At 42.6% G+C, this 23790-nt stretch overlaps 1 protein-coding gene across 9 annotated transcripts in view; it reads right to left on the bottom strand.

The window, feature by feature from the left end:
- The window catches only part of LOC131696802 (electrogenic sodium bicarbonate cotransporter 4-like), a 46747-nt gene extending 27842 nt beyond the window's left edge, over positions 1-18905 (bottom strand). For 6 of the 9 annotated variants that reach the window (XM_059008642.1, XM_059008643.1, XM_059008646.1 and 3 more), the window contains exons 1-7: positions 18822-18905; positions 16801-17016; positions 8497-8626; positions 6296-6456; positions 5199-5354; positions 3830-3925; positions 3091-3146 (exon numbers count right to left, since the gene is read on the bottom strand). In XM_059008642.1, the coding sequence (XP_058864625.1) occupies positions 3091-3146; positions 3830-3925; positions 5199-5354; positions 6296-6456; positions 8497-8626; positions 16801-17016; positions 18822-18900 (894 nt within the window). In that variant the 5' untranslated portion in view covers positions 18901-18905. Of the gene's footprint in view, positions 1-3090; positions 3147-3829; positions 3926-5198; positions 5355-6295; positions 6457-8496; positions 8627-14849; positions 15044-16800; positions 17017-18821 lie in introns of those variants that run through there. The other 3 variants (XM_059008650.1, XM_059008645.1, XM_059008649.1) reach the window with 2 other exon arrangements.
- Between the last annotated feature and the right edge of the window lie 4885 nt (positions 18906-23790).

Here is a 23790-nt window from a genome sequence, read left to right as displayed (position 1 = left end):
ATCTGTTCAGATAACTCTCGTATGCATGCCCCCAATGCAGAAATCGAATATACTCTTCAGTCGTGGTTCACTATGTTCTGTCTATAAAATCAGACTGAGTATAGGTACTAGCACCCAGCATTGCAGCCTGGAGGCTAGCATATGGGATGCAGATACTACATGTAATTAAATAAACCTAAAATCAATGCATTGCTCTCTTCCTGCTGTTCCTGATATAATTTGCACAGATTCCTATCCGCCCTTTTAAAGGGCTGCTGCTCTGTATTGGGCATGTGACTGGAACTGCAGTCCCCTTCAATAGATTCCTATGAACAGTCGCCAATTGTTTTTTTTATCATTTTTCTCAGAATTTGGAATGGCCAATTATTTTTAGGCTCATCCCACCGCTTCCACCCCTGCGCTGACTCGGGAGCGGCGAAGACGAACACACGCTGTCCTCTGAAGCGTGTGCCGTCAGCCGACCGCTTCTTTTTCACACTGCAGACTCACCATGCAGCCGCCCAAGAGCTACAGCGTCGGAGGACAACGCAGCTCTTGGGCAGCTTACAGGCAAGCCCGCAGGCGCCCGGCCAGACTACAGGGGGCGCTGGTGCACGGTGAGCCGAGGACACCCTGGCTGACCTTTATTTATTTATTTATTTATTTATTTTATTTCTTTTGAGTTCTTTCTCGTTGTTTCATTTTCTGTTTGCAAAAAAAATGAACCGGTCGACGTTCCTCTGTATGAAATTTCTCCAAAGTCACAGCATGTGAACGGGGATTGGTGAGCTCTTGGAAAATTATTTCATAATCTTTTAATTCCACTTTGAAAGTCAAACTCGACACTGTTTGTCATAAATATGAACAAGCAATACTTGTTGTATTTCTAAGCTGCTGTAAAGCTGAGGCTGTGCGGGTGGGAGACTGTGTGACTCTCAGTGCGTCTGTGTGCGTGAGAGTGTGTAAGGGTGAGAGTGTGTGTGTGTGTGAGAGAGAGTGTGAGAGAGTGCAAGTGTGTAAGTGTGTGTGAGAGAGTGTGAGAGTGAGTGTTTGTGAGTGTGTGTGAGTGTGAGAATGTGTGAGTGTGTATGTGAGTGAGTGTGTGACAGTGTGAGAGTGTGTGTGTGACAGTGTGAGTGTGTGTGTGTGTGACAGTGTGAGAGTGTGTGTGTGTGTGTGTGTGTGTGTGACAGTGTGAGAGTGTGTGTGTGTGTGTGTGTGTGTGTGTGTGACAGTGTGAGAGTGTGTGTGACAGGTGAGAGTGTGTGTGAGAGAGAGAGACAGTGTGAGAGTGTGTGACAGTGTGAGAGGGACTTGGAGTGCTGCACGGGACTTTATTTACCGGAGCAGTGTCACGACTATTAGGAGGAGTAGATCAACAGATCTAAAGTGCAGTCTAAACAGATTGGAGATTAGAAGCAGGGCTGGCCAAAGCTGTCCCTTCCACTCCTGGTCTTTGTTCCAACCCTGTTCTGAATTGTTCAATTGAACCAATTAAACCTGCATCCAGACCCTGAAGCAGTTCATTATCTAATGCTACCTGTTAAACCTGGAGTGGAATTGCCCTGCAGGACCGGGATCGATTGGAGAGTCATTGAATGAAACAGTTCTCTGGCTTGGTAACTTTCTTAAAGCAGTGAGGTTCCTGCTACTCCACCTGTGTTGAAATTAATTAGTCTACAGCTGTGGCCAGACGTTTTGCATCAGTCTATAGAATGAACTGATTAGACGTGCATCCTGCCTTGTTTATGGTAACCATGAACCAGCTCCGATTGTTAGTGGCTCTAGAAGCTGCTGATTCAAAGCTGACCGCACTGACTGGCGCGACTTAAGAGGGCTCATAAATAAACCAGTGGATTTAGAGAGTGGCTTAGCCTACAGGAAGAGAAAGTCACACTGTGGATTCCACTGCAGAGAGAACAATAACCTGAGCTACAGAATGTCCGTACCAAGTTCCATCCCAATTGGATACACAGCTCTTTTTCTCTATGTATGTATATCATATACAGCTATGGCCAAAAGGATTGAAGTTTTGTAACTTTTACAAAATATCTGTTGATTTTACCAGTGCTTTACCATAGCGTTTAGGGAAATCTTTTAAGAAAATGTATAAAGGTTTTGCATCACATTGAGCCATAATTAAAAAAACAAAAAAACGATGCGGTGTGTAATTCAATATGTTAACATTACATTAATTCAGCAGGTTTCATTCGACTTTATGAAGCAAAAATTGTCAATTCTATATGGTGATGCAAAACTTTTAGCCATAGCTCTCTCTCTCTCTCTCTCGCTCTCTCTCTCTATATATAAATAACAGGATACTCATCAATCACTATAAATGCTTAATGCAGAAGAAAAGTCATTGATAAACTGAAAACTCGTTGTTTTAGCTACAACGCTTCTGCGTCTGCCTTCTTCAGAGAGCATGCCAGAGATAGCCAGGTAGTGAGTCTTCAGTTTATCAACGACTTTTCTTCTCCATCGTGAAGTATTTCTAGTGATTGATGAGTATCCTGTTGGATCCTGGTTCTCCTGGGATACAGAGCTGTGTGCTGTCTATATACAGCTGTGGCCAAAAGATTTGCATCACCCTATAGAATTAAGAACATAAGAAAGTTTATAAACGAGAGGAGGCCATTCAGCCCATCTTGCTCGTTTGGTTGTTAGTAGCTTATTGATCCCAGGATCTCATCAAGCAGCTTCTTGAAGGATCCCAGAGTGTCAGCTAAATCACTTTGTTTCATAAAGTCGAATGAAACCTGCTGAATAATGTTAACATATTGAATGGCACACCGCTTTGTAGTTTTCCATATGCTTAACGAAAAACAGACAATTTAACAGAAATCTAACATTTTTGCAGTATCATTATGTAGTTTCATTGATTACATGATGTTAAATAAAAGATCTAAATTATGTTCACATAGTTTGTATTATTATTATTATTATTATTATTATTATTATTATTATTATTATTATTATTATTATTTTTATTATTATTATTAGTTCTCAATCCCAAAATTCTAGGTGATGCCACAGCAGCGTCCTGTATTCACAAATGCAGACGAGCCCGGCTCTTGAATGAAGTCGAGTGTGTGAAATGGTTTTATTTACCTGGTCTGTGCTCAGGGTGTCCGAGATATCATTCATACTGCGGCTGTGAGCTTGACCTACAGATCGGGGGGTGGGGGGGGGAATGGGGGGGGAAATGGGGGTGGGGGGGGGGGGGAAGAGAGACATTTTTAGCATTCATGCTCTTCAGGTGGTTGGACAAACTCAAACAGAGGTTGCAACAGTTTGACTCTTGCTAAGACAGTTCTGCATTTTTCCAATAAACCATCAGATACGTTTACTGTAGAAATATTTGCAAAGCTTTGAGCAATTAAGAAAAATACATATCGGACCGGCATATCCCTTGATTAATGGTGCGTACATATTAGACTTTATAGACAGATTTTAATCTGTGTTAATCAATAAAAATAAAACAGATTTAAATAAAATAAATCAGCTGTTTTATTTCTCAAGAGAATAATAAAACAGGACTGGATTTCATTTCTCCTTCCTGTAACTTATTTTTTTTTTTTTTAAATAGGCAAGTATATTTATTTATAACTCGAACAATGTATAAAAACGGAACCCCAATATATTACTATATTAGGATGTCTTGTAATATATATTTCTACTCCATTTTACAACCAGGGCTTACAAGACCAGTGTCCAGTTTGCTTGTTTGATTATCAGACAGGATGCCACAATGCAGAGCTGTTGCACAGTCTGATTCACGGAGCAGGTCTGTCTCACAGCTCCTCAGATGCAGCTGCTCTAAAGGGACTCAGAGTTGGAGCAGACTTACGTAGGCGTCCGTAACTACCGGCCTGCCTCGTTCTCAAGTCCTCGGAGGAGCGGTGGAGATTAGCCCCGGCACTGGGGCTTCGACTGGGGCTGCGGTCTACACCCGGGGGGGGTGGAGGTGAGATAGAGGGCATGGGGAGAGAGGAGGGGAGGGAGAGAGAAAGTGAAGGGAGGTAAAGAGGAATGGGGAGAGGGGAGAAGGGGGAATAAACAGAAATAAAATAGAAGGGGGAGAGAATGTGAAGGGGTACAGAGAGGGGATAAGAATGGAAGGGGAGGGAGAGAGAAGGGAGGGAGGTAATGGGGGTAACGTAGAAGGGCGAGGGGGAGAGAGAAGAGAGGGGAGGGGATGAGAAAAAGGGGAGGGTGAAAAAGGGTGGAACATGAGATATGAGGGGCAGGGGAGAGAAAGGGATGAGAAAGAGATGGGAGAAGGAAGGATTGAGAGAGACAAAAAAGGGAGATACATAAAGAGGACAGAGATGGGGTGAGAAAACAGACGACAGAAGTGGAGAAAAGTGTGTTAGTCAAATTTGCTGGCGTAAAATCTAAAAAGATTATTGTTTCACTGTCAGCTGGGCGGCAGATAAAAAAAAAAAAAAAAATGGCCAATTCAGATTAAATTAACCCTTTTGAAACCTGCATGGTGCCCGTTTAGGAAACCGAATTTCATTCAAAAAGGTCTTTGATTCCTCTTATAAACGGGGATGCTAAAGGGCCAAATCCAGTCAGAAACTACAACAGCGCTTTGAATCGGTTGGTGTTTTAATTGCGGTCTCAAGGAATGTTAACACTTGTTTTTTTTGCTAACCTCATTTGTCCCTCATCTACTATTTACCTTTTAGTTTTACGGAACTGCGTCATAAAACCAGGGAAACAACGACAGAGTTAACGTCATTTTCCTTGATATTTGCCGCAATTCGATCAAACTTTTCGCGCGATTGATTGTCCTCATGGAACTGAGAAACAGCTGTATTTCTATCGAATGCGCCGCGAAAGCAGCGCTGAAAAAAAGGGAGGGATGCTTCAAATAGGAAATCTGCAGCTCAGCTGACAATCTGGATCAGTGTCGTTAAGGGCACAGTTAGCTGATCAGGTTGAAAGAAAATGAAAAAACAAAGTTTACATGCTGTTTTCCGCAGCAAAAAAATCAAACAAGCACGAAAAAAAACGACAGCTTGCAAATGGATATTGTTCAGCTGGGTTTTATAATGTCCTGCTGTGTTCTAGGCAGAACTTCGATGTGTCAGGCTTGCTGGAACAAGAGTAAAAAGCTTTTCTTATCAAGACAAAAGGGCAGCAGGTTTTCAACACCAGAACTCATGACCAGAAATAACGACACATACATTTCGGGGGGGCCAAGGACTCACTGGAGGGGGAGGAGACGGACTTGCCCATGTCCGCCAGTGATCGGTGGATAGGCTTCTTGGTCTGGTGACGGTGTTTCCGTAGCAACACAAAGCTGATCTTGTCCCGGAGCTCAGCCTTGATCAGCCCGTCCTCCACTTGCTTCTCGATTATATCGTCTGGAACGCAGAACAGGACAAAATCAAAGGCGTTATCTTCGTGAGACCGAACATCACCAGAGCTGTGTGATTGGTTGAACCGTTCCAGCGTCCTTTTTTACGTCGAGATCCTGAGATCATTTCTCTCGTGACCTCGACAGAACGGGACTGGGACACCCAAGCTGAAGAAACCGCGCTGACTTTCATACTTACAGATCAGATTGAAATAGAAACTTTAAAAAGAAACGCATATAGGTCATCAGGTGATGCGTTAGCAACTACATTTCTAAATCGAAAAAGTTTTGACCCGATTTCCAAAAATAAATCCCAGGATTACATTTTAATTCAAGTCCCCCCCCCCCCCCCCGCTGGATCAGAAGCAGCTAAACTAAACTTCTGTTAAGAAGGTCGCCTTGTGCACACAAAAAAAAACAGAACTAAACTTCTTAACAAACAATTCCTATGTTACTATGTAAAAGAATACGCCCATGTAAGCTTTCAGCTTTTGTAAAGAGTTTTTTTTTCTTCTACAATGATTGCCTGATATTGCACCAGGACTGTCTCACTGCAGCTCTACGTTGTAATGTGTTGGCATCCCAGCCCGTTGATTTGAATAGAGAGGCGAGGGCTGGACGCGAACCGCAAACCACGCAGTTCAAAAAGGAACGTCTCACTGTTCAATCAAAGAGCAAGCTCTGCAGTCAAGAGGCAAGTACGGGTCTGATGCTGATGTCAGAATTACGAACTCATCAGCAGCTAGGAGGAGATTCATTTCAGGGATGGAAACTCCTGTTGCATAGCAGTTTCTCCCATTCCAGGTTTTACTAAGAGCTTTACCAGCCTTAGTGTATAGGTATCAAGCTCAGGTGTGTCTGAATAAACTCAGGAATGGATCAAACTGTCATATTTCCATCCCTGCATTACAGCAGGCACACAGACATGGACCCTGGACAATTCTTTACCTATGATCTGTGGTAGGGAGTAGCCCTCCAGGTCCAGCAGGACGGTCCCGGTCTGTAGACAGGTCCTCAACTCAAACAGGCTGTGCAGAGACAGGGTGGAGACGTGCGGCTTACTCCACCTCTCCCCTCCCTCCTCCACCTTCTCCTCGAACTTCACCCACCTGACAGGGAAACACACACACACTGCCGCGTTACATGAGGAGAGATCTCTCCTTCCTAATCCAGGGCTGTCAAACACAGTCCTCAAGAGGGGACCGCAAGGGTCTGGTTTTCATGCTCTCAATTAACACAATTGATCTAAGCATATGTTTAACTGGACATGTTTAATGTTTTTTTCAAGGTCTTTTAGAGTTTTAAAAAATACACTTTATTCAAGGTACACTATTCTATGAAACATTTTGAGGTCTGGAGAGAAGTGTTAAATTTGTCCAATTAATCAAATAATTATATCAATTAAATATAGCTAAGCTGAATATAGTTTAGATGAAATCTCCAACTGTTTAAGAGCAGAAAACAATTAAAAAGGCCTAATTAAGCGAATTAGTATTCAATTAAAGGGTTTAGTTAAGTAATTGAGAGCTCAGTTGGAATGAAAACCAGAAGACACAGGGGGGTCCCAGGACCAGGGTTGAGAAACACTGGTCTGAGGCAGGGATAGGCAACCTTGGCCAATCCCATTCCATTCCATTGCAAGACTTTGTTCCAACCAAATGCTAAATCATTTAATTGACCTGCACTGGAGGTCAATTGAATAATTAAGGATCTGGTTGGAACAAAGTTCTACAATGGAATAAAATGGAATGGAAGGGACTGGTCTAAGGTTAGAAAGTCAAGTTGACAAACGTTTTGGCGAGGTCGCTCACTTCTTATAGTTTGGGCTAGAATACTCCTTTTTAATTTAGAAGGTGAAACAAAGAACAGTAGTTTGTACTGTGCACTCAATATCCCGTACTGTACAGCTGTGGCCAAAAGTTTAGCATCTCCCTATATAATGAACTCATTTTGCTTCATAAAGTCGAATGAAACCTGCTGAATAACGTTACCTTAACATATCGAAGTACACAGAGCTTTGTAGTTTTCCATAAACTTAACGAAAAAATGACAAAGGCTTTTGCGATATCATTTTGTAGTTTTGATTGCATGACGTTAAATAACAAATCTAAATTATGTTCATATATTTTTTAATTTTAATTATGTCTAAATCTAAAAATTCTAGGTGATGCAAAAACACTGGGCTGTACACGACGCTGAAACGAACATGTTAAGCTTATCAAATGACTTTTTCACTCTTCAAACTGGCTGTACAATACAAGCAAAGAACCAGGAACCAGTGCTGTAGAACAGGCAATACATTTTAAAACTCCAAAAATGATGTTCACTGTGCCACTGTCTGTCTGTCTGCCTGCATTGCCACTGAAGATCATTTGGGACGGGCATAGTTAGCATACTGTGGTACCAGCCCTGACCTCTACCCATTGGAGCTGCCCTTGTGCTACCATTGCCCCTTAGTGTATAGCTATTGCCCTTTCAGTGACACTGTCTGTTTGCATTGCCATTTGGGAAGGATGCAGTTGGCACACTGTGGTCCTATTCTACCAATGGCAGCCTCATCCCATTGCAGCTGCCCCTGAGTGTTACCCTAAGCACAGCGTTTCATTCTTGAAAACCTCAAATAACTGACTGAAAGCTCCCAGTGGAAATTATTAATGGGGAAATACACGGCTATGGAAGTGGCTTGACTTGGTTGGGTGCCTTTTTAAGCTTTTCGGTTTGATTATAGCACGGCTCGCTCCCTTTCATCCACGGCCTCTCTGGTGTTAATATTTGAGTGGCGCTCGCGGCGCTTGAGATTCATTAATGAGGAATGTGGTGCACAAAGACACTGTTGTACCCTGCGTGGAATTAGACAGGCACTGCAATGGCATGTTGCAACATGTGTGTGCACCTCTCTCTCTCTCTCATTTACTCTTGCACATATTCTTTCCCTCTTCCTCCCTCTCCCTTCTCTCCTCTCCCTCTCTTCCTTCACTTCTCCATCTCTCCTCTTTCCCCTTCCTCCCCATTCTCTATCCTCTTACTCCCCTCCCCATCACTCACTCCCTCTCTCTCTCTCTCTTCTCCCTTGCCCCCTCTCTTCTCCCTCGTCTCCCCCCTCACTTTTCCCTTGTCTCCCCCCTAGGTGTTTATGATCCCTCCCTGACCTGGCAGACTCTTTCCACTCCAGCTCATCCCCGTCGTGCTGCAGTGTGTCCATCTCTGTGAAGAGGGTGGGGTTTGGTAGCTCATCATCCTCCCCCAGGATATAGCGCAGGCGCTCTGCAGCTGGGGAAACTGGGGGAGAGGAGAGGGGGTCAGGGTTAGGGTCACACACCAGTAGAACTATACACACAGAGCTATAGCCAAAAGTTTTGCATCACTTGAGACATAATTTAAATATATATATATATATATATATATATATATATATATATATATATATTATATATATATATATATATATATATATTCACCCTTTAAAACGCTGTAGTGCTATTTGTGTTCCGCTTTATAACGTGTATGAAAGGGCTACTGTAACGGCATTATGGAGCAAATGGGAGCCACAACCCTACTGTGTTATAACCACTATAATGAGGAGCGTTATAACGAGTGAGCACTGTGTATAATATAAATCACATTAGTAAAAAACATCCAACTAAGTAACACACAGTAGTTCATTAAAAAAAGGAATGTGTTACTGTATGTCGAGATCACAAGATAAATTATCTGCAGATCTCGAGGGTTTCAAACCGTTATGTTTGAATACGTTTTCGGTGGCTACCTCTAATCAAGTCAAGAATGTATTTTCTCTTGCGATCATTGCATGACAGACCCGACAACTGACACAGGTATATAAATGAAGGACATTGACTAAATGTTTTTGGTTTCTTTTTAATCACTCAATCATCATTCATCCTTGACCATGACACGCTTGAGTGACTATGACTGAAGCACATGCACTTAATCACCTAATTAGTGAGACAGTTGATTGGACGCTGGATATGGAGTGATTTCAGCTGTTGAATTGCAAGCTTGAATAAAAGCAATAAAGAAAATCACAGAAAAAAAACAAACAATATGCCACGTCTGTCAAGAGAGCAGCGCCTTCGTGCGATCGGCATGTTGGAGGCTGGACTAGGGCAGCGTGCTGTGGCTCGCTGTCTTGGGTGCTCACAGCCAGCGATTTCAAACCTGGCGAGACGGTATAACCAGACACACTCTGTCAATGACAGAGCCACCAACTGGGAGACCGTGAGTCACAACACCTGCCCAAGATCGGCAGATCATTCTGCAGCGTCTTCGTGATGTCAATTGTTAATCAGCACAATAAAAAGTGACTGCACCTGCTCTAAAACAGAGTTTGTCATTTTTCGATCACATCTAGTGAATTTTATCCAAATATAAGTGATACGTTTCTTTTGATGCTCAAATATGAGCGATACGTTTCTTTTGATGCTCAGTATATATGTGTATGCCTGTGCGATCCAGATTACTGTTCAATTTGTATTTCTCCATGCAGATGGAAATGTCATGATCAGAGCCTCATATCTGTCTTCTTGCTGAACCTAGCTCTGACTTTACAAATGGAAACATTCTCAGTAAGATTGCATCCTGCCCTGGCCTGAGGCTCTGTAATAGTAATGTTGAGTGTCAGCCACAAACCCACAAGACTGAGAAACACTGCAAAGCATCACAAAAAACAAGAAAGAGAAAAGAAAAGAATAAAAATCAAGGTTCAAACTTTAAGACGATTTTAAACAGTCTTTGTACTGAACATCCGGGAAAATCCACATGCAACATGCAAAGCTTACACTGCACTTAAATGGTTAAAACAAGGCATAGAAGTTCAAATAATTAGAAACTTGAAATAACATTTATTGATGACAACAACTGTAAGTGAAACCAAGTGCCACGTTTAAAAGTTAAATAATAAGAATTGCTAAACATGTTCTTTCTATGTGAACCGATAGGAACTTTTGAATGTACAGAAAAGGAATCAGCTAGTGTTTCCTGGAGGGAATGTTTAGTAGAAACTAGACTGAACTGTTCTGCGGAGCATCTTGTGTGTTTAGTATTGGTATTAATAATGGCTTCTAAAAATGTGAATCAAGTAACCATGATCATATCACACAACGTATGGGTTTAGTGCTTCCAGTTTAATAGAGCCAGCATCTCTGTCAGTAACATCTTTAGATCACATCACACGAACATCATATCACATGAGACTTCTTACTGGGCCACATTTTCAAAGCCTTAACTCCAGTCTAATTTTTAAAGGAGACAAAATATCTGTTAATTGAACAAAACCAGAACCAAACAGCTAAGTTATATGTTTCAGGCCACTTTAGCAGCCTGTTGATGATAATTCTGATGACGATGTAGCTGCAGAATATGGAGAATCTGCGGAATTCTGCGGGAGCCTGTGAATTCCGTGACCTCAGAGGAATTCCGTTACTAGTACTAACCCAGTTCCACCCTCAGTAAGAAAGCGAGTGTCTTCTATTGGCTGTACCCACGTTTATGCAGCGAATGAACAGTCAGTGAGTTCATGTTCAATATAAAGTCTTACACACATATTACATCTGCATACGACATTAGTATTAGCCACCTTCAGGACACTAAATACATTACAGCTGTATTCAAAATTAATCATAGCCACCTAGTGGACACTAAAGACATTACATCTGCATTTGATATTAGTCTTTAGTGTCAGTGAACTTAAATAAACTTGAATAAGAATGTTTACAAGCAATTAAAAATGAAGTGGGTGTCAACAGTTTAATGAAAGGAGCCTATTGCACAGTACTTTTTTTTTACAATCCTGCACTCGCTTTTGCAATTGGAAGAATGGCGATTTTGTTTTTCTCTTTCCTTCTTTGACTGTCTCTCCTTCCTTTCTTCCTCCTTTCCTCCCTTTTTCTTTCTTTCTTTCTTTCTTTCTCTTTCTTTCTTTCTTTCTTTCTTGTTTTAAAGCAGCTATGTATTTTTTTAAAGCAGTTCATTATGAAACAGCTAAGCCAGCCCGGGCTGAACTAGTTTAATAGGATTATTTTCGGCACACAAACGGAGAAGCCAACGCGCGCTTCTAATCCGTGTCACCAGCAGGAGGTCAAGAGAGCGCGTTGCCGACAATCCCAGAGTCCCGTGCAAGCAATGCTGGAATACATACCAGTGGCTTCACTTTTCATTAACTCCCTTGTTATTGAAATACCAGACCTAATTCATAGTTTTACTCATAAGTCGTTTAACCCTTCCAGTCCTGAATTATTTCTGCAACGTGTCATTGTAGATATAACTTGCTGTGATCCTAACTGGCTGAATCCTAGTTCATATTGTATTCTAGAAGTATTATTATTTGCACTTACTGTAAACTACACTGTATTTAAATATTAATCTTGCACTGTAACCCTGTGCTGTACTGCCCTTTAACACCTGGAAGTCACCTTGGATAAAGGTGTCTGCCAAATAAATAAATAATAATATTATTAATAATGGAACCGCCAATAGTCCAGAACAGTTTCAGGAATATCGAACTTGATTTTATTAATAAAAAAGGACTTGCCCGGGCTCCCGAGTGGTGCATCAGGTAAAGGTGCTCCGCGTGGAGTGCAGAATGCGCTCTATAGTCCAGGCTATTCCACTACCGACTGTGGACGGGAGCTCCCAGGGGGCGGTGCAGAATTGGCTGAGCGTCGCCCGGGGGGGGGGAGGGGGGAGGGTTTAGGTCAGCCAGGGTGTCCTCGGCTCACCGCGCACCAGCGACCCCTGTAGTCTGGCCGGGCGCCTGCGGGTTTGCCTGTAAGCTGCCCAGAGCTGCGTTGTCCTCCGACGCTGTAGCTCTGGGTTGGCTGCATGACGGGTCTGCAGAGTGAAACGAAGCGGCCGGCTGACAGCACACAAGGACTTGCCCATTTTGGGGGTTGCCCAAATTTGGGACGACCTTTAGGGACCCCCTGGGAAGGGCTCACAGACCCCAGACTAGGTAGCCCTGGAGGGGCGAGTGCAGGACGCCGAACTGCACAGAGACTGCAGCAGTGGGAGGTTACAGCATGACATTGTCAAGCTCTGGATGTGTAGCTACAATAAGGGGAGCAATAAACACAACAGGGCTTGAACATTGATAACCTTTTACAAGAAGAAAAAACAAACATCTGAAGCCAATATCTACATCATATTTGAGGACCATTCAGCAAATGATTGGTTATTCCACAAACCTGATTAAAAACCTCTGGTTTGAGGGCTTTTAGTTTTCAGGCAGTTTGGGGATCTTTCGGCTTGCAGTTTATTTTATAAAGCAGGCCTGGTATGCTTGCACATGAAGGACGCTATATAAATTAAACTGGTAGGGTATGGTAAGGTATCATGAGTCTAGGGTATAATGCATCATGCTTCAAACTCTATGGAGAAATACACCTTTAAGACACTTGAGCAGTGACCTCTGTCTGTGGGAATGCTGAAGGAATTTAATCTGTGTATTTAACACACAGTGAAGTGCCTCTCTTCTGATGCCCTGTTTTTCTTAACGCTTGTTAGGGAGTTTAAAAGGTTTCCATGGAAACCAGACATGTGCCGATGTAATATCTAGCTGTATATCCATAGGCTGTACGAAAAAACAGAAACACCCGCCAAAACACTGTCAATAGGGGAACCAGGTCGGCATTGTGTGAAGGATTGCTTCAGGGAAGTTGTGTGGGATTGGGGCAAGGCTGTTGTCAACATGCAAGTTTCTTGCGTGAAACAGGTAAGCTTCTCAGTACCCTGCACACGGACTAAATGCATCTCAGATACTGCTGTTGAAATTTGTGGTTATTTTTTATCCTAGTCTTTCTAATTTTACAATGAAACTGTATATTTTAATGTTTTTATTCCAATTTTATAAACATTTTTGTATTAGACTTTTTTCATTGTTCTATTTTTACAAACTAGCCTTTTATCTGATTTTTTTTCTAATTTTATCATTAAAACCACGTTTTTTTGGTTGCTTTTGAATTTCAGTGTTAGAACATTTTGCATTTAATGGTTTAATTGTTTGTTTAGTTGTGTGTGTGTGTGTGTGTGTGTATGTGTCAGTGTGTGCGTGTGTGTCAGTGTGTGTGTCAGTCAGTGTATGTGTGTGTCAGTGTGTGTGTGAGTCAGTGTGTATGTGTCAGTGTGTGTGTGTGTGTCAGTGTGTGTGTCAGTCAGTGTATGTGTGTGTCAGTGTGTGTGTGTGTGTCAGTCAGTGTGTGTGTCAGTGTATGTGTGTCAGTGTGTGTATGTGTGTCAGTGTGTGTGTGTGAGTGTGTGTATGTGTGTCAGTGTGTGTGTGTGAGTCAGTGTGTATGTGTCAGTGTGTGTGTGTGTCAGTGTGTGCGTGTGTGTGTGCGTGTCAGTGTGTGCGTGTGTGTATGTGTCAGTGTGTGTGTGTGTGTGTGTGTATGTATGTGTCAGTGTGTGTGTGTGTGTGTGTGCGCGCGCGCGTGTGTGTGTGTGTGTGCGTGTGTGTGTGCGAATCGCTTTGGGAATCCTTGGGATGCAAGGTGTTATAGAAATGTGAATTGTATTGTATTGTATTGAAACAGTCACTGGATGTTCTTAATTGTAGTAGTCCAGTCCTGGAGTTTACTGCAGGGTTATCAGCATAAAGAGAGAAAAGAGATCCAAACTGCAGCATAATAACATCTGCAGAGGATAACTCTTCAGTGGCGCATCACAGGTTTTTTTTGTGGGGGTCACGTTTGCTCTGTGAGTGGTTCTGCCCCCCCACAACCCCACACTGAAATGCGTATTAAAAAAAATACACCACTTTAAAAGTGTTCTGCATAAAGCAGTTTGAGAAAATCGAAAATCCACAGGCTTTTCAGCAACTGAAACTGTGCGAACTGAAGCTCACAACACAGAGTATTACAATGTTAGGGTTCTTCTGCAGTGATTCATGTGGTACTAGTTATTAAGCTCGTTGGCCGATCCACAAGCCTTTAATTGGAAAGTGAAGCGCTACACACCGTGTCGCTGAGGAAGGCATGAGCCCACAGCTGTGGCCAAAAGATATGCATCACCCTGTAGAATGAACTCATAAAGTCGAATGAAACCTGCTGAATAATGTTACGTTAACATATCGAATTACACACCGCGTTGTAGTTTCCCATATACTTAATGAAAAACTGACAAAAATTGAAAAATGTGACATTTCGAAATCTAACATGAAATACTACTGTAGCACTATTACGGCGTCCGGTAAACTTTTGCGATATCATTTTGAAGTTTCTTTGATTCCATGATGTTGAATAAAAGATTCTAAATTATGTTCATATGGTTTATTTTTTAAATTATGTCTCAATCCTAAAATTCGAGGTGATGCTAATCTCAAAGAAAACTAAATGCTATGGTAAAACTCAGCAAAAGCACTGCTAGAATGCAACAGATACTTTGTAAAAGTTATAAAACTTCAATCCAGAACTTCAAATCAGGTTGAAAACAAACAGGTACAAAAACAAATAAAATAAAATATTGCCCCTTAAAACTTTTCAAACCTTACCTAGGCTGGTGTTGGACATTGTGGTTCTCTCTCTCCCCTTTCCAGCAGACAGCCGGATTTCAGTTCCCTTTCTCCCCTGGCTCTGTCTCTGCCTGCCAAGCTCCCTCCCAGACCAACACAACAGATCACAGGCACTTTGCTGGGCCTGACTCTGGGGCTGACTGACGACAGCTTTGCCAAATCCACTGGAGGGGAGCACAGCGAGGGGAGAGTGGTGGAAAGTGAGGGCAGAGACTTCAATAAGCAGGCAGGTTCCCGCCTCATGTTAGTTACAAGGGGATTAGCTGAGCTGTTGTAAGAGGGGCCCAGAAGTATCGTAAGCACCCTGTGGTTCCAGAGAATCAATCAATCAATCAATCACTGGGCTGAGTTGGTATCCACTTAATTAGATCCAACGGGGGGTCGCATGGCTTGCTGTGTTTTATTCTGCACATGCCGTGGCTCATCTAGACGATGCTGAACTAGGCTATCAGCACATTAGGGTGGGGCACACAGTGACGCAATAACGCTGTCGAAGCCCATATCACATGGTTAGCCTCCACCCCCAACACACACACACACAACCACACAAAACCACACATGCACACACACGCACACAACCACACACGCACACACAACCAGACACGCACACAACCAGACACACATGCACACAACCAGACACACATGCACACAACCAGACACACATGCACACAACCAGACACGCACACAACCAGACACACATGCACACAACCAGACACACATGCACACAACCAGACACACATGCACACAACCAGACACACATGCACACAACCAGACACGCACACAACCAGACACACATGCACACAACCAGACACACATGCACACAACCAGACACGCACACAACCAGACACACATGCACACAACCAGACACACATGCACACAACCAGACACACATGCACACAACCAGACACACATGCACACAACCAGACACACATGCACACAACCAGACACGCACACAACCAGACACACATGCACACAACCAGACACACATGCACACAACCAGACACACATGCACACAACCAGACACACATGCACACAACCAGACACACATGCACACAACCAGACACGCACACAACCAGACACACATGCACACAACCAGACACACATGCACACAACCAGACACACATGCACACAACCAGACACACATGCACACAACCAGACACACATGCACACAACCAGACACACATGCACACAACCAGACACACATGCACACAACCAGACACACATGCACACAACCAGACACACATGCACACAACCAGACACGCACACAACCAGACACACATGCACACAACCAGACACACATGCACACAACCAGACACACATGCACACAACCAGACACACATGCACACAACCAGACACACACGCACACAACCAGACACACATGCACACAACCAGACACACATGCACACAACCAGACACGCACACACACAGGCGAACAGACACAACCTTTACTTTTTCCATGCTGCTAAGCAGGCAGTAAACAAAGATAGAAGCAAAGAAAGAAAGAATTCAGAACATGAGGTCAGAAGAAAGAAAGAAAGAAAGAAAGAAAGAAAGGTTAAAAATGAAGAGCAGAGGTAAGAAGGAAAGAAAGAAATAAAGAAGAGATACCGAAAGAAAGAAGGCAGCGATGTAGCTGCTGTGACGCTGCCTGACACGATGTGGAATAACACTGCAATACTAAAATAGTAATGCTAGAGGAACGAAAGGCAGTTCATGACACTGCTTTGTGCTCTCTGCGTTTCTGCCACTTAATAAACTACTTTAACGTCTCCTTTTAAGCCTGTTTAACCAAATAGCATAACTACTACAGTGATTTTCTATACAGCACACTGTATGTAAACCTTACAGAAAATGTCCACAGCGGGACATCTGGGATATTTGTGCTGCTGTGCAATGCTACTCCAAGCAGCCGGGTGGCGCTGTGACTCACTGGTGCGGTTGATGTCGTCCGTGGCGGCAGGGGTCGGAGAGTGGCCCCTGCCCCCCTCGTCCGTGTCGGAGGGCTGCGTCTGCTGCTGCCTCGCTCTCTCGTAGTGCCTCTCTCGCTCGCCCTCGCCGTTGTCTCGACTCGACGTGGAGCGCCTCCGCCGGCGTTTCCGACGGTAACCGCGGGGCTCTGGGACCCCGATGTAGATGGAGTGGTGATCTGGGGGCGGAGATTCTGTCAATTAGGGGTGTGCAGAAACTCCTACTCCAAATTGCTTTCATGTATCACCCGGGAATCAGTTTATTAATGTGTTGATTTCAAAAACAAGACAAGCTGTCCTTCCCTCGCTTTTACAATCGAGTACTAATCAATGGCAATTACTGTGTGTTTTGGGGTTAAAACTTCATGTCATTCATTCAAAATTAGGTCCAAACTGAGCGAAATGACATCTTTTATACAATAAGAGGAAAACAATAAATGTGGGTTAAAAATTGTCCAGCATAATTGGATGAGCAACTCTCTCTCTGTCTCTCTCACACAGTATATGTATATATGTCTTCTTTTTGGCCACTTTTAAGGACCTTTTACCTCAGATTTACACCACATACTGCCTTTATAATATACTGCAATGCATTCTGGTACCTTTTACCTGTCTTTTCTTTAAGAGGACTACAATTAACAGAATGCTTTGGGGACTACAAGAACTACAAGTACCAGATGCATTGGGGACTACAAGAACTACAAGTACCAGAATGCAGTGCTTGCGTGTAAAGGCCTGGCGTCCGGCTGTCCGAAGGTTGTGTTCCTGTGAGCAGGTCAGTGGTGATTAGCAGGCTGTATCGATGGCTCTGGTGGAAATATCTCATGACGTGGCTGCGCCAAACCCCAGGGCAGGGCAGTGCATTGGGAGCCGTGTCCTCAGACTGAACGGCACAGCAGGGGTGCACACATGTGCCCTAGAGACACTGCAGGACCCCCCTCCCCCCGATCACAACACTGAAGAGAAGCTTGATATGCATGTGAAATAGCTATCCACAGCTCTGGCCAACAGTTTTGCATCATCTAGAATTTTAAGACTGAGACGTCATTAAGTATATGGGGAAACTACAAAGCATTATGTAATTCAATACGTTAGTGTGACATTATTCAGCAGGTTTCATTCGACTTTGTGAAGCTAAACGAGTTCATTCTACAGGGTGACGCAAAACTTTTGGCCACAGCTGTAAAAGATCAAGTCGATTGAAATTGCATTGGCTTGTGTCTGAGTAATTATTTGTTCCATTCCGAGTTGTTCTCTTTGCAACGACCCGAATATTGTGTTCAGGAGCTGCTCTTCTGTTCTGGTTGCCACTGTTGGAGGGGGTTAGGCTCAGCCCACCAAATGTCATTTCATGTGTAACTGTGTTGGCCATATGGCTCTAGGTTCACGGGGACAGTTTGTTCATATATTGTTTTTATTTTAAATCCCAATGCAATCTGGTATATTTTACCTGCCTCGTTTCTTTCAGAGGACAACAAACAAGCAACAGAATGCACTTTGAGGACCACAAGAACCAGAATGCAGAGCTACCAGAACCAGTATGCTAAAGCAGGGGTCTCGAATCCTGGTCCTGGAGGGCTGGTGTCCCTCCTGGTTTTTGTTCCAACTTTACCCTAAATTAATTAATTGGACCAATTAAGCTTCTAATAAGCACTTAATTGGTCCAATGAAGTAATTTAGGGTACAGTTGGAACAAAAACCAGGAGGGACACTGGCCCCCAGGACCCAGATTCGAGACCCCTGCAATAAAGGACTGCAACGACCAAAAGCACCAAAATGCATTGAGAACTACAAGGACTACAGGTACTATAGCATAGGACTACAAGTACCAGAAGGCAGAGCTGCCAGTACCAGAATGCATTGCAATGCACTTTTAAACATCGTTGCTGTCCAAACTGTCCCTTTGTCAGCCTCCACACTTCGGCACACAGTGAATAGCACCCCCTGGTGAAGGGTTTCGGAGAGGCCCCCCAGACTCACTCACCTTCGTCTTCCTCTTCCGCGTACCTGCGCCTGCCGTTCCTCACCCCCCTCTCCCTGTCTCCCAGCCCGTCATGGTCCATCCTGCCTCCAGAGTACAAACAGACATCGTGAGACAACAGGCACAATCTATTAAATCAATCAAGCAATGTATTTTTATACATTGGCTGTGTGGTCCTGTGGTTAAAGAAAAGGGCTTGTAACCAGGAGGTCCCCGGTTCAAATCCCACCTCAGCCACTGACTCGCTGTGTGACCCTGAGCAAGTCACTTAACCTCCTTGTGCTCCGTCTTTCGGGTGAGACGTAATTGTAAGTGACTCTGCAGCTGATGCATAGTTCACACACCCTAGTCTCTGTGAGTCGCCTTGGATAAAGGTGTCTGCTGAATAAACAAATAATAATAATAATAATAATAATTCAGCCTGACCGGTTTTAAAGTTCTAGATAAAAGAATAAACTGGGCTGTACAATTCTAAACGTGGTCTGCAGACACATGCACATGACGAAGACAGAGATCGATGCACCACACCACAGACACCTGTCGATGTGACTGGAAATGACAAGGAAAACTATTTCCCGAATTGTTGACCCCTGGGGGTCAGAGTTCAGGCGTCTGCTAAATAAACAAATAATAATAATATATAGCTCCTTTCATGGCAAGCCATCCCAAAGCGCTTTACAAAACAAGCAAAAATGAAACTATAATATCAAACATTAAATGCAACAATTAAAAATACTAACAGTTAAAATATAAAATGTCTATTTCCCATAAGCTTGGGGAAAGCACTGGACGAAACGTTTGTCTGCTTGATTTGCAGATCCTCAAAGCTAGTTGCTCCAAGCTGTCATTATAATTCAAAGCGAAGAAGAAGCAACTTCAGACTGCTCCCAAACCCCTGAGTTTATTTCTGATTTGGTCACTTTATTGGGAGTGCTTTTGGTGGCAGAAGAAAACGGTGTTAATGACAATTTAATTTAATGTATTTTAATTTATTTTATTTCTATAGCGTCTTTCATTCCACGGTATCTCAAAGCGCTTTACATGTCGGCTAAAACAGCAATAAGTATGCAATATCAAGAAATAGTACAGATTATAAAATAATAATAATAATAATAATAATAATAATAATAATAGATAAAAACTATTATATTTGTAATTCGGGTGGTTAAAAATGTTGAACTTTTAAAACAGCTCTTTGATCTTGACTTTAAAATATCGACCGAAGCAGCATCTCTAACAAAGAAGGTCAAATCCGATATAGCTTTGAGACTCCAGTCCAGAGGTCCTCAACTCCGGTCCTCGAGATCAAATCCAGTCCAGGTTTTTACTCCAAGCAGGTTCTAACGTAGTTAATTGAAGCTGTTAAGAAGCAGTGAGATTGCAACGACAGCTAGGCTCTTCATCAAATTGGAATCACACATTTGCATTCACAATGACGTTATGCAGTCTTTCGAAGCCCATTGCAACCACGTCACACCAGCATTACCCCCCATCTGCTGTGCAAACTATAAGAAACGTGAGGGTATTAATCCAACCCTATCCCCTCCCCCCCCATATGCATATTTATAATATTTTAGAGTTGTCTATTATACTACAACTACTACTACTACTATAACTGGTTCACAAAACTTAAGCAGCAGCTCATTTGAATGTCATATATATATATATATATATATATATATATATATATATATATATATATATATATATATATATATATATATATATATTTTATCTGTCTATCATGGGTAAACTTTATTTGAGAATAAATAGAATGAAGGCCTGCAAATACTTGTACTGTGACTCTTGAAATGTATTTTTGCTGTTAATGAATAAATAAATAAAATAATAATAATAATAATAATAATAATAATAATAATAATAATAATAATAATAATAATAATAATAATAATAATAATAATAATAATAATAATAATAATAATAATAATGTCTGTGTGGTCCAGTGGTTAAAGAAAAGGGCTTGTAACCAGGAGGTCCCCGGTTCAAATCCCACCTCAGTTACTGACTCATTGTGTGACCCTGAGCAAGTCACTTAACCTCCTTGTGCTCCGTCTTTCGGGTGAGACGTAGTTGTAAGTGACTCTGCAGCTGATGCATAGTTCACACACCCTAGTCTCTGTAAGTCGCCTTGGATAAAGGCGTCTGCTAAATAAACAAATAATATTACTACTAATAATAATTCAGTAACAACATTACAAGTAATTTTTGTTTTAATTTGTGGGGTCATGTTTTATTACTGCAAGGTTCCTAGTTTGTCTGTGGGGTCCAAACCCCACCCCCTGCCTCCCTCCCTCATTAGCGTCTGTGTTTAACGAGTGTCCTTCACGCTTGGCTGGGTGCAGTGCGCTGGATATCTGCACTGACAGCTCAATCAATGGCTCTCTGAATCACTTCACCGACACCCAGAAACACACTGCCCTGCCCAGCGGAAACTACACCAGCACGGTACAGACACGCTGCTCAGAGGGGCTGAGCAAAAACTGGGTCAACGAGGGGACGTGGCTTGATCAGTTTTCTTGCTCTGTGCTCTTGGAATAAACTCCAGGATGATCTGAAACTCAGTGTTTCAATCTCTCTACAGGAGTTTAAACAAAAGATTGACATCTATGTAGCTGACGGGTTTTTGTTTTGGCCGACACTCCTGAATAGTTTTTTTTTCGTAATTTGATTCACTTGTTTGTATTGCTTGTGCTCATTTCAATGTGTGTGTTTTTTGATTTTTGTATTAGATGTTTCCTTCTTGACCAGGTCTCCCTTGAAGAGATTTTAATCTCAATGGGACTTTCCTAGTTGAATAAAGGTTAAATTATATACTGTATATATATACACATATACACACACACACACACTGCTGTGCAAAAGTCTTAGACATGTTGCATTTTTCTACTCTGATGCATTATGAGCATCAACAATTTACTCAAAGCCTCCACTAGTGTTTTCTACTATTATAACAACCTTGACTTTCATAAAGAAGGAAACACATTGAGTGAAATAGCTTGCATCGCTCGATTTTCAAGGTGTGGTATCCGAAGCATAATCAACAAGCACAGTGAAACATCATCTGTAATTGCAGGACTGGAAGACCCAAAAATCTGTCTAACAAGGATGAGCAATACTTGAAGATAATATCCTTAAGGAATAGAAAGAAGACAAGCGTTGAATTGACAACAGAGCTGGCAGGAGGCACAGGTGTCGTTATCCATCAAATCAACAGTACGAAGGTGACTCTTGAAATCAGGACTTAAAGGATGTGTTGCAGTAAGAATACCTCTGTTAAGAAAGAGGAACAAGACTAATAGGCTCAAACATGCACAAGAACACAGAAATTGGACTATGGAACAACGGTCAAAGGTGCTTTGGACTGCTCTCTGTATGTACTTGATAACATAAGAAAGTTTACAAATGAGAGGAGGCCATTCAGCCCATCTTGCTCGTTTGGTTGTTAGTAACTTATTGATCCCAGAATCTCATCAAGCAGCTTCTTGAAGGATCTCAGGGTGTCAGCTTCAACAACATTACTGGGGAGTTGGTTCCAGACCCTCACAATTCTCTGTGTAAAAAAGTGCCTCCTATTTTCTGTTCTGAAAGCCCCTTTATCTAATCTCCATTTGTGACCCCTGGTCCTTGTTTCTTTTTTCAGGTCGAAAAAGTCCCCTGGGTCGACACTGTCTATACCTTTTAGGATTTTGAATGTTTGAATCAGATCGCCGCGTAGTCTTCTTTGTTCAAGACTGAATAGATTCAATTATTTTAGCCTGTCTGCATACGACATGCCTTTTAAACCCGGGATAATTCTGGTCGCTCTTCTTAGCACTCTTTCTAGAGTAACAATATCCCTTTTGCAGTGTTCTCTGTATGTACTTGATAACACTGCGCAGTGTTCTCTGTATGTACTTGATAACACTGCGCAGTGTTCTCTGTATGTACTTGTATGTCAGTACGCTTCAGTCGGTACAGCTACTTAACTTTCTAATCGCATGCTTTTTTTTGTGATATTGAAGTATGTATTCCCTGCATGCAACATTAAACACTAAAAGATATTTAATATGAACAGGGTGCCATCGTATTATATTCTGGCATGTCATTTCAATGTGGTTTTCTTTCGTGGTTTGCTTTGTATTCCACCATGGCGTTTTCCTATATTAGCTAGGGATGCATGTAAAGTGTGAGAATTGTGAGACATCATTCCAGATTATAACTCACAAGTAACATTACGAGCATTATGAAAATCCGACTTTTAATTAATAAGAACGCGCCCTTTTTACTACAGACAGACTCAAAAGCAGCAAGACACAGAAAAACTTACCTTCAGTACTTGTTGTCTGTGAGGCGTGTTAAGAGGGGAGCTGAATCTGCGCTGTGCTTTTCGAAGCCCCCAGTTGCACCGACGCGGTGTCTATCGACTGTCAATACCAATGAAACTCATTTGGGATCAGCGCACACGGATCCGCGAACTTGGAGGCAGCGAATGGGGTCGCGGGATATTGTATCAGCTGGGAATAAGCAGCAGTGAAATATCCCTCTTTAAAAGAAAGGGATTGAGAAGCAGGAATGGTTTGATCCATTCCTGGTTTTACTCCGACTTTAATAAGACACAGCTGAGGTTGTTGCCTGCACACTGCGGTTAATCAAGCTTGCAGTAAAACCTGGAATGGGTGAAACTGCTATGCAATAGGAGTCTTATTCCCATCCCGGTGATAGCTCCGGTGGGTTTTGGATGATGCCAGCACAGAGCAGAGGGAGGCTGTTCAGAGAGTATAAGAGCCTCCCTTTCTCTGCCACACCAGCACAAAAGCAGAGGGAGGCTGTTCAGAGAGTATAAAAGCCTCCCTTTCTCTTTCTCTGCTCCACCAGCACAGAGCAGAGGGAGGCTGTTCAGAGACTATAAGAGCCTCCCTTTCTCTTTCTCTGTTCCACCAGCACAGAGCAGAGGGAGGCTGTTCAGAGACTA

This window comes from Acipenser ruthenus, chromosome 37 (assembly GCF_902713425.1).
Source record: "Acipenser ruthenus chromosome 37, fAciRut3.2 maternal haplotype, whole genome shotgun sequence".
Lineage (NCBI taxonomy): Eukaryota > Metazoa > Chordata > Actinopteri > Acipenseriformes > Acipenseridae > Acipenser > Acipenser ruthenus.
The sequence above is the reverse complement of the archived record's forward strand: the minus strand, read 5'-3'. Positions and strand labels throughout refer to the sequence as shown.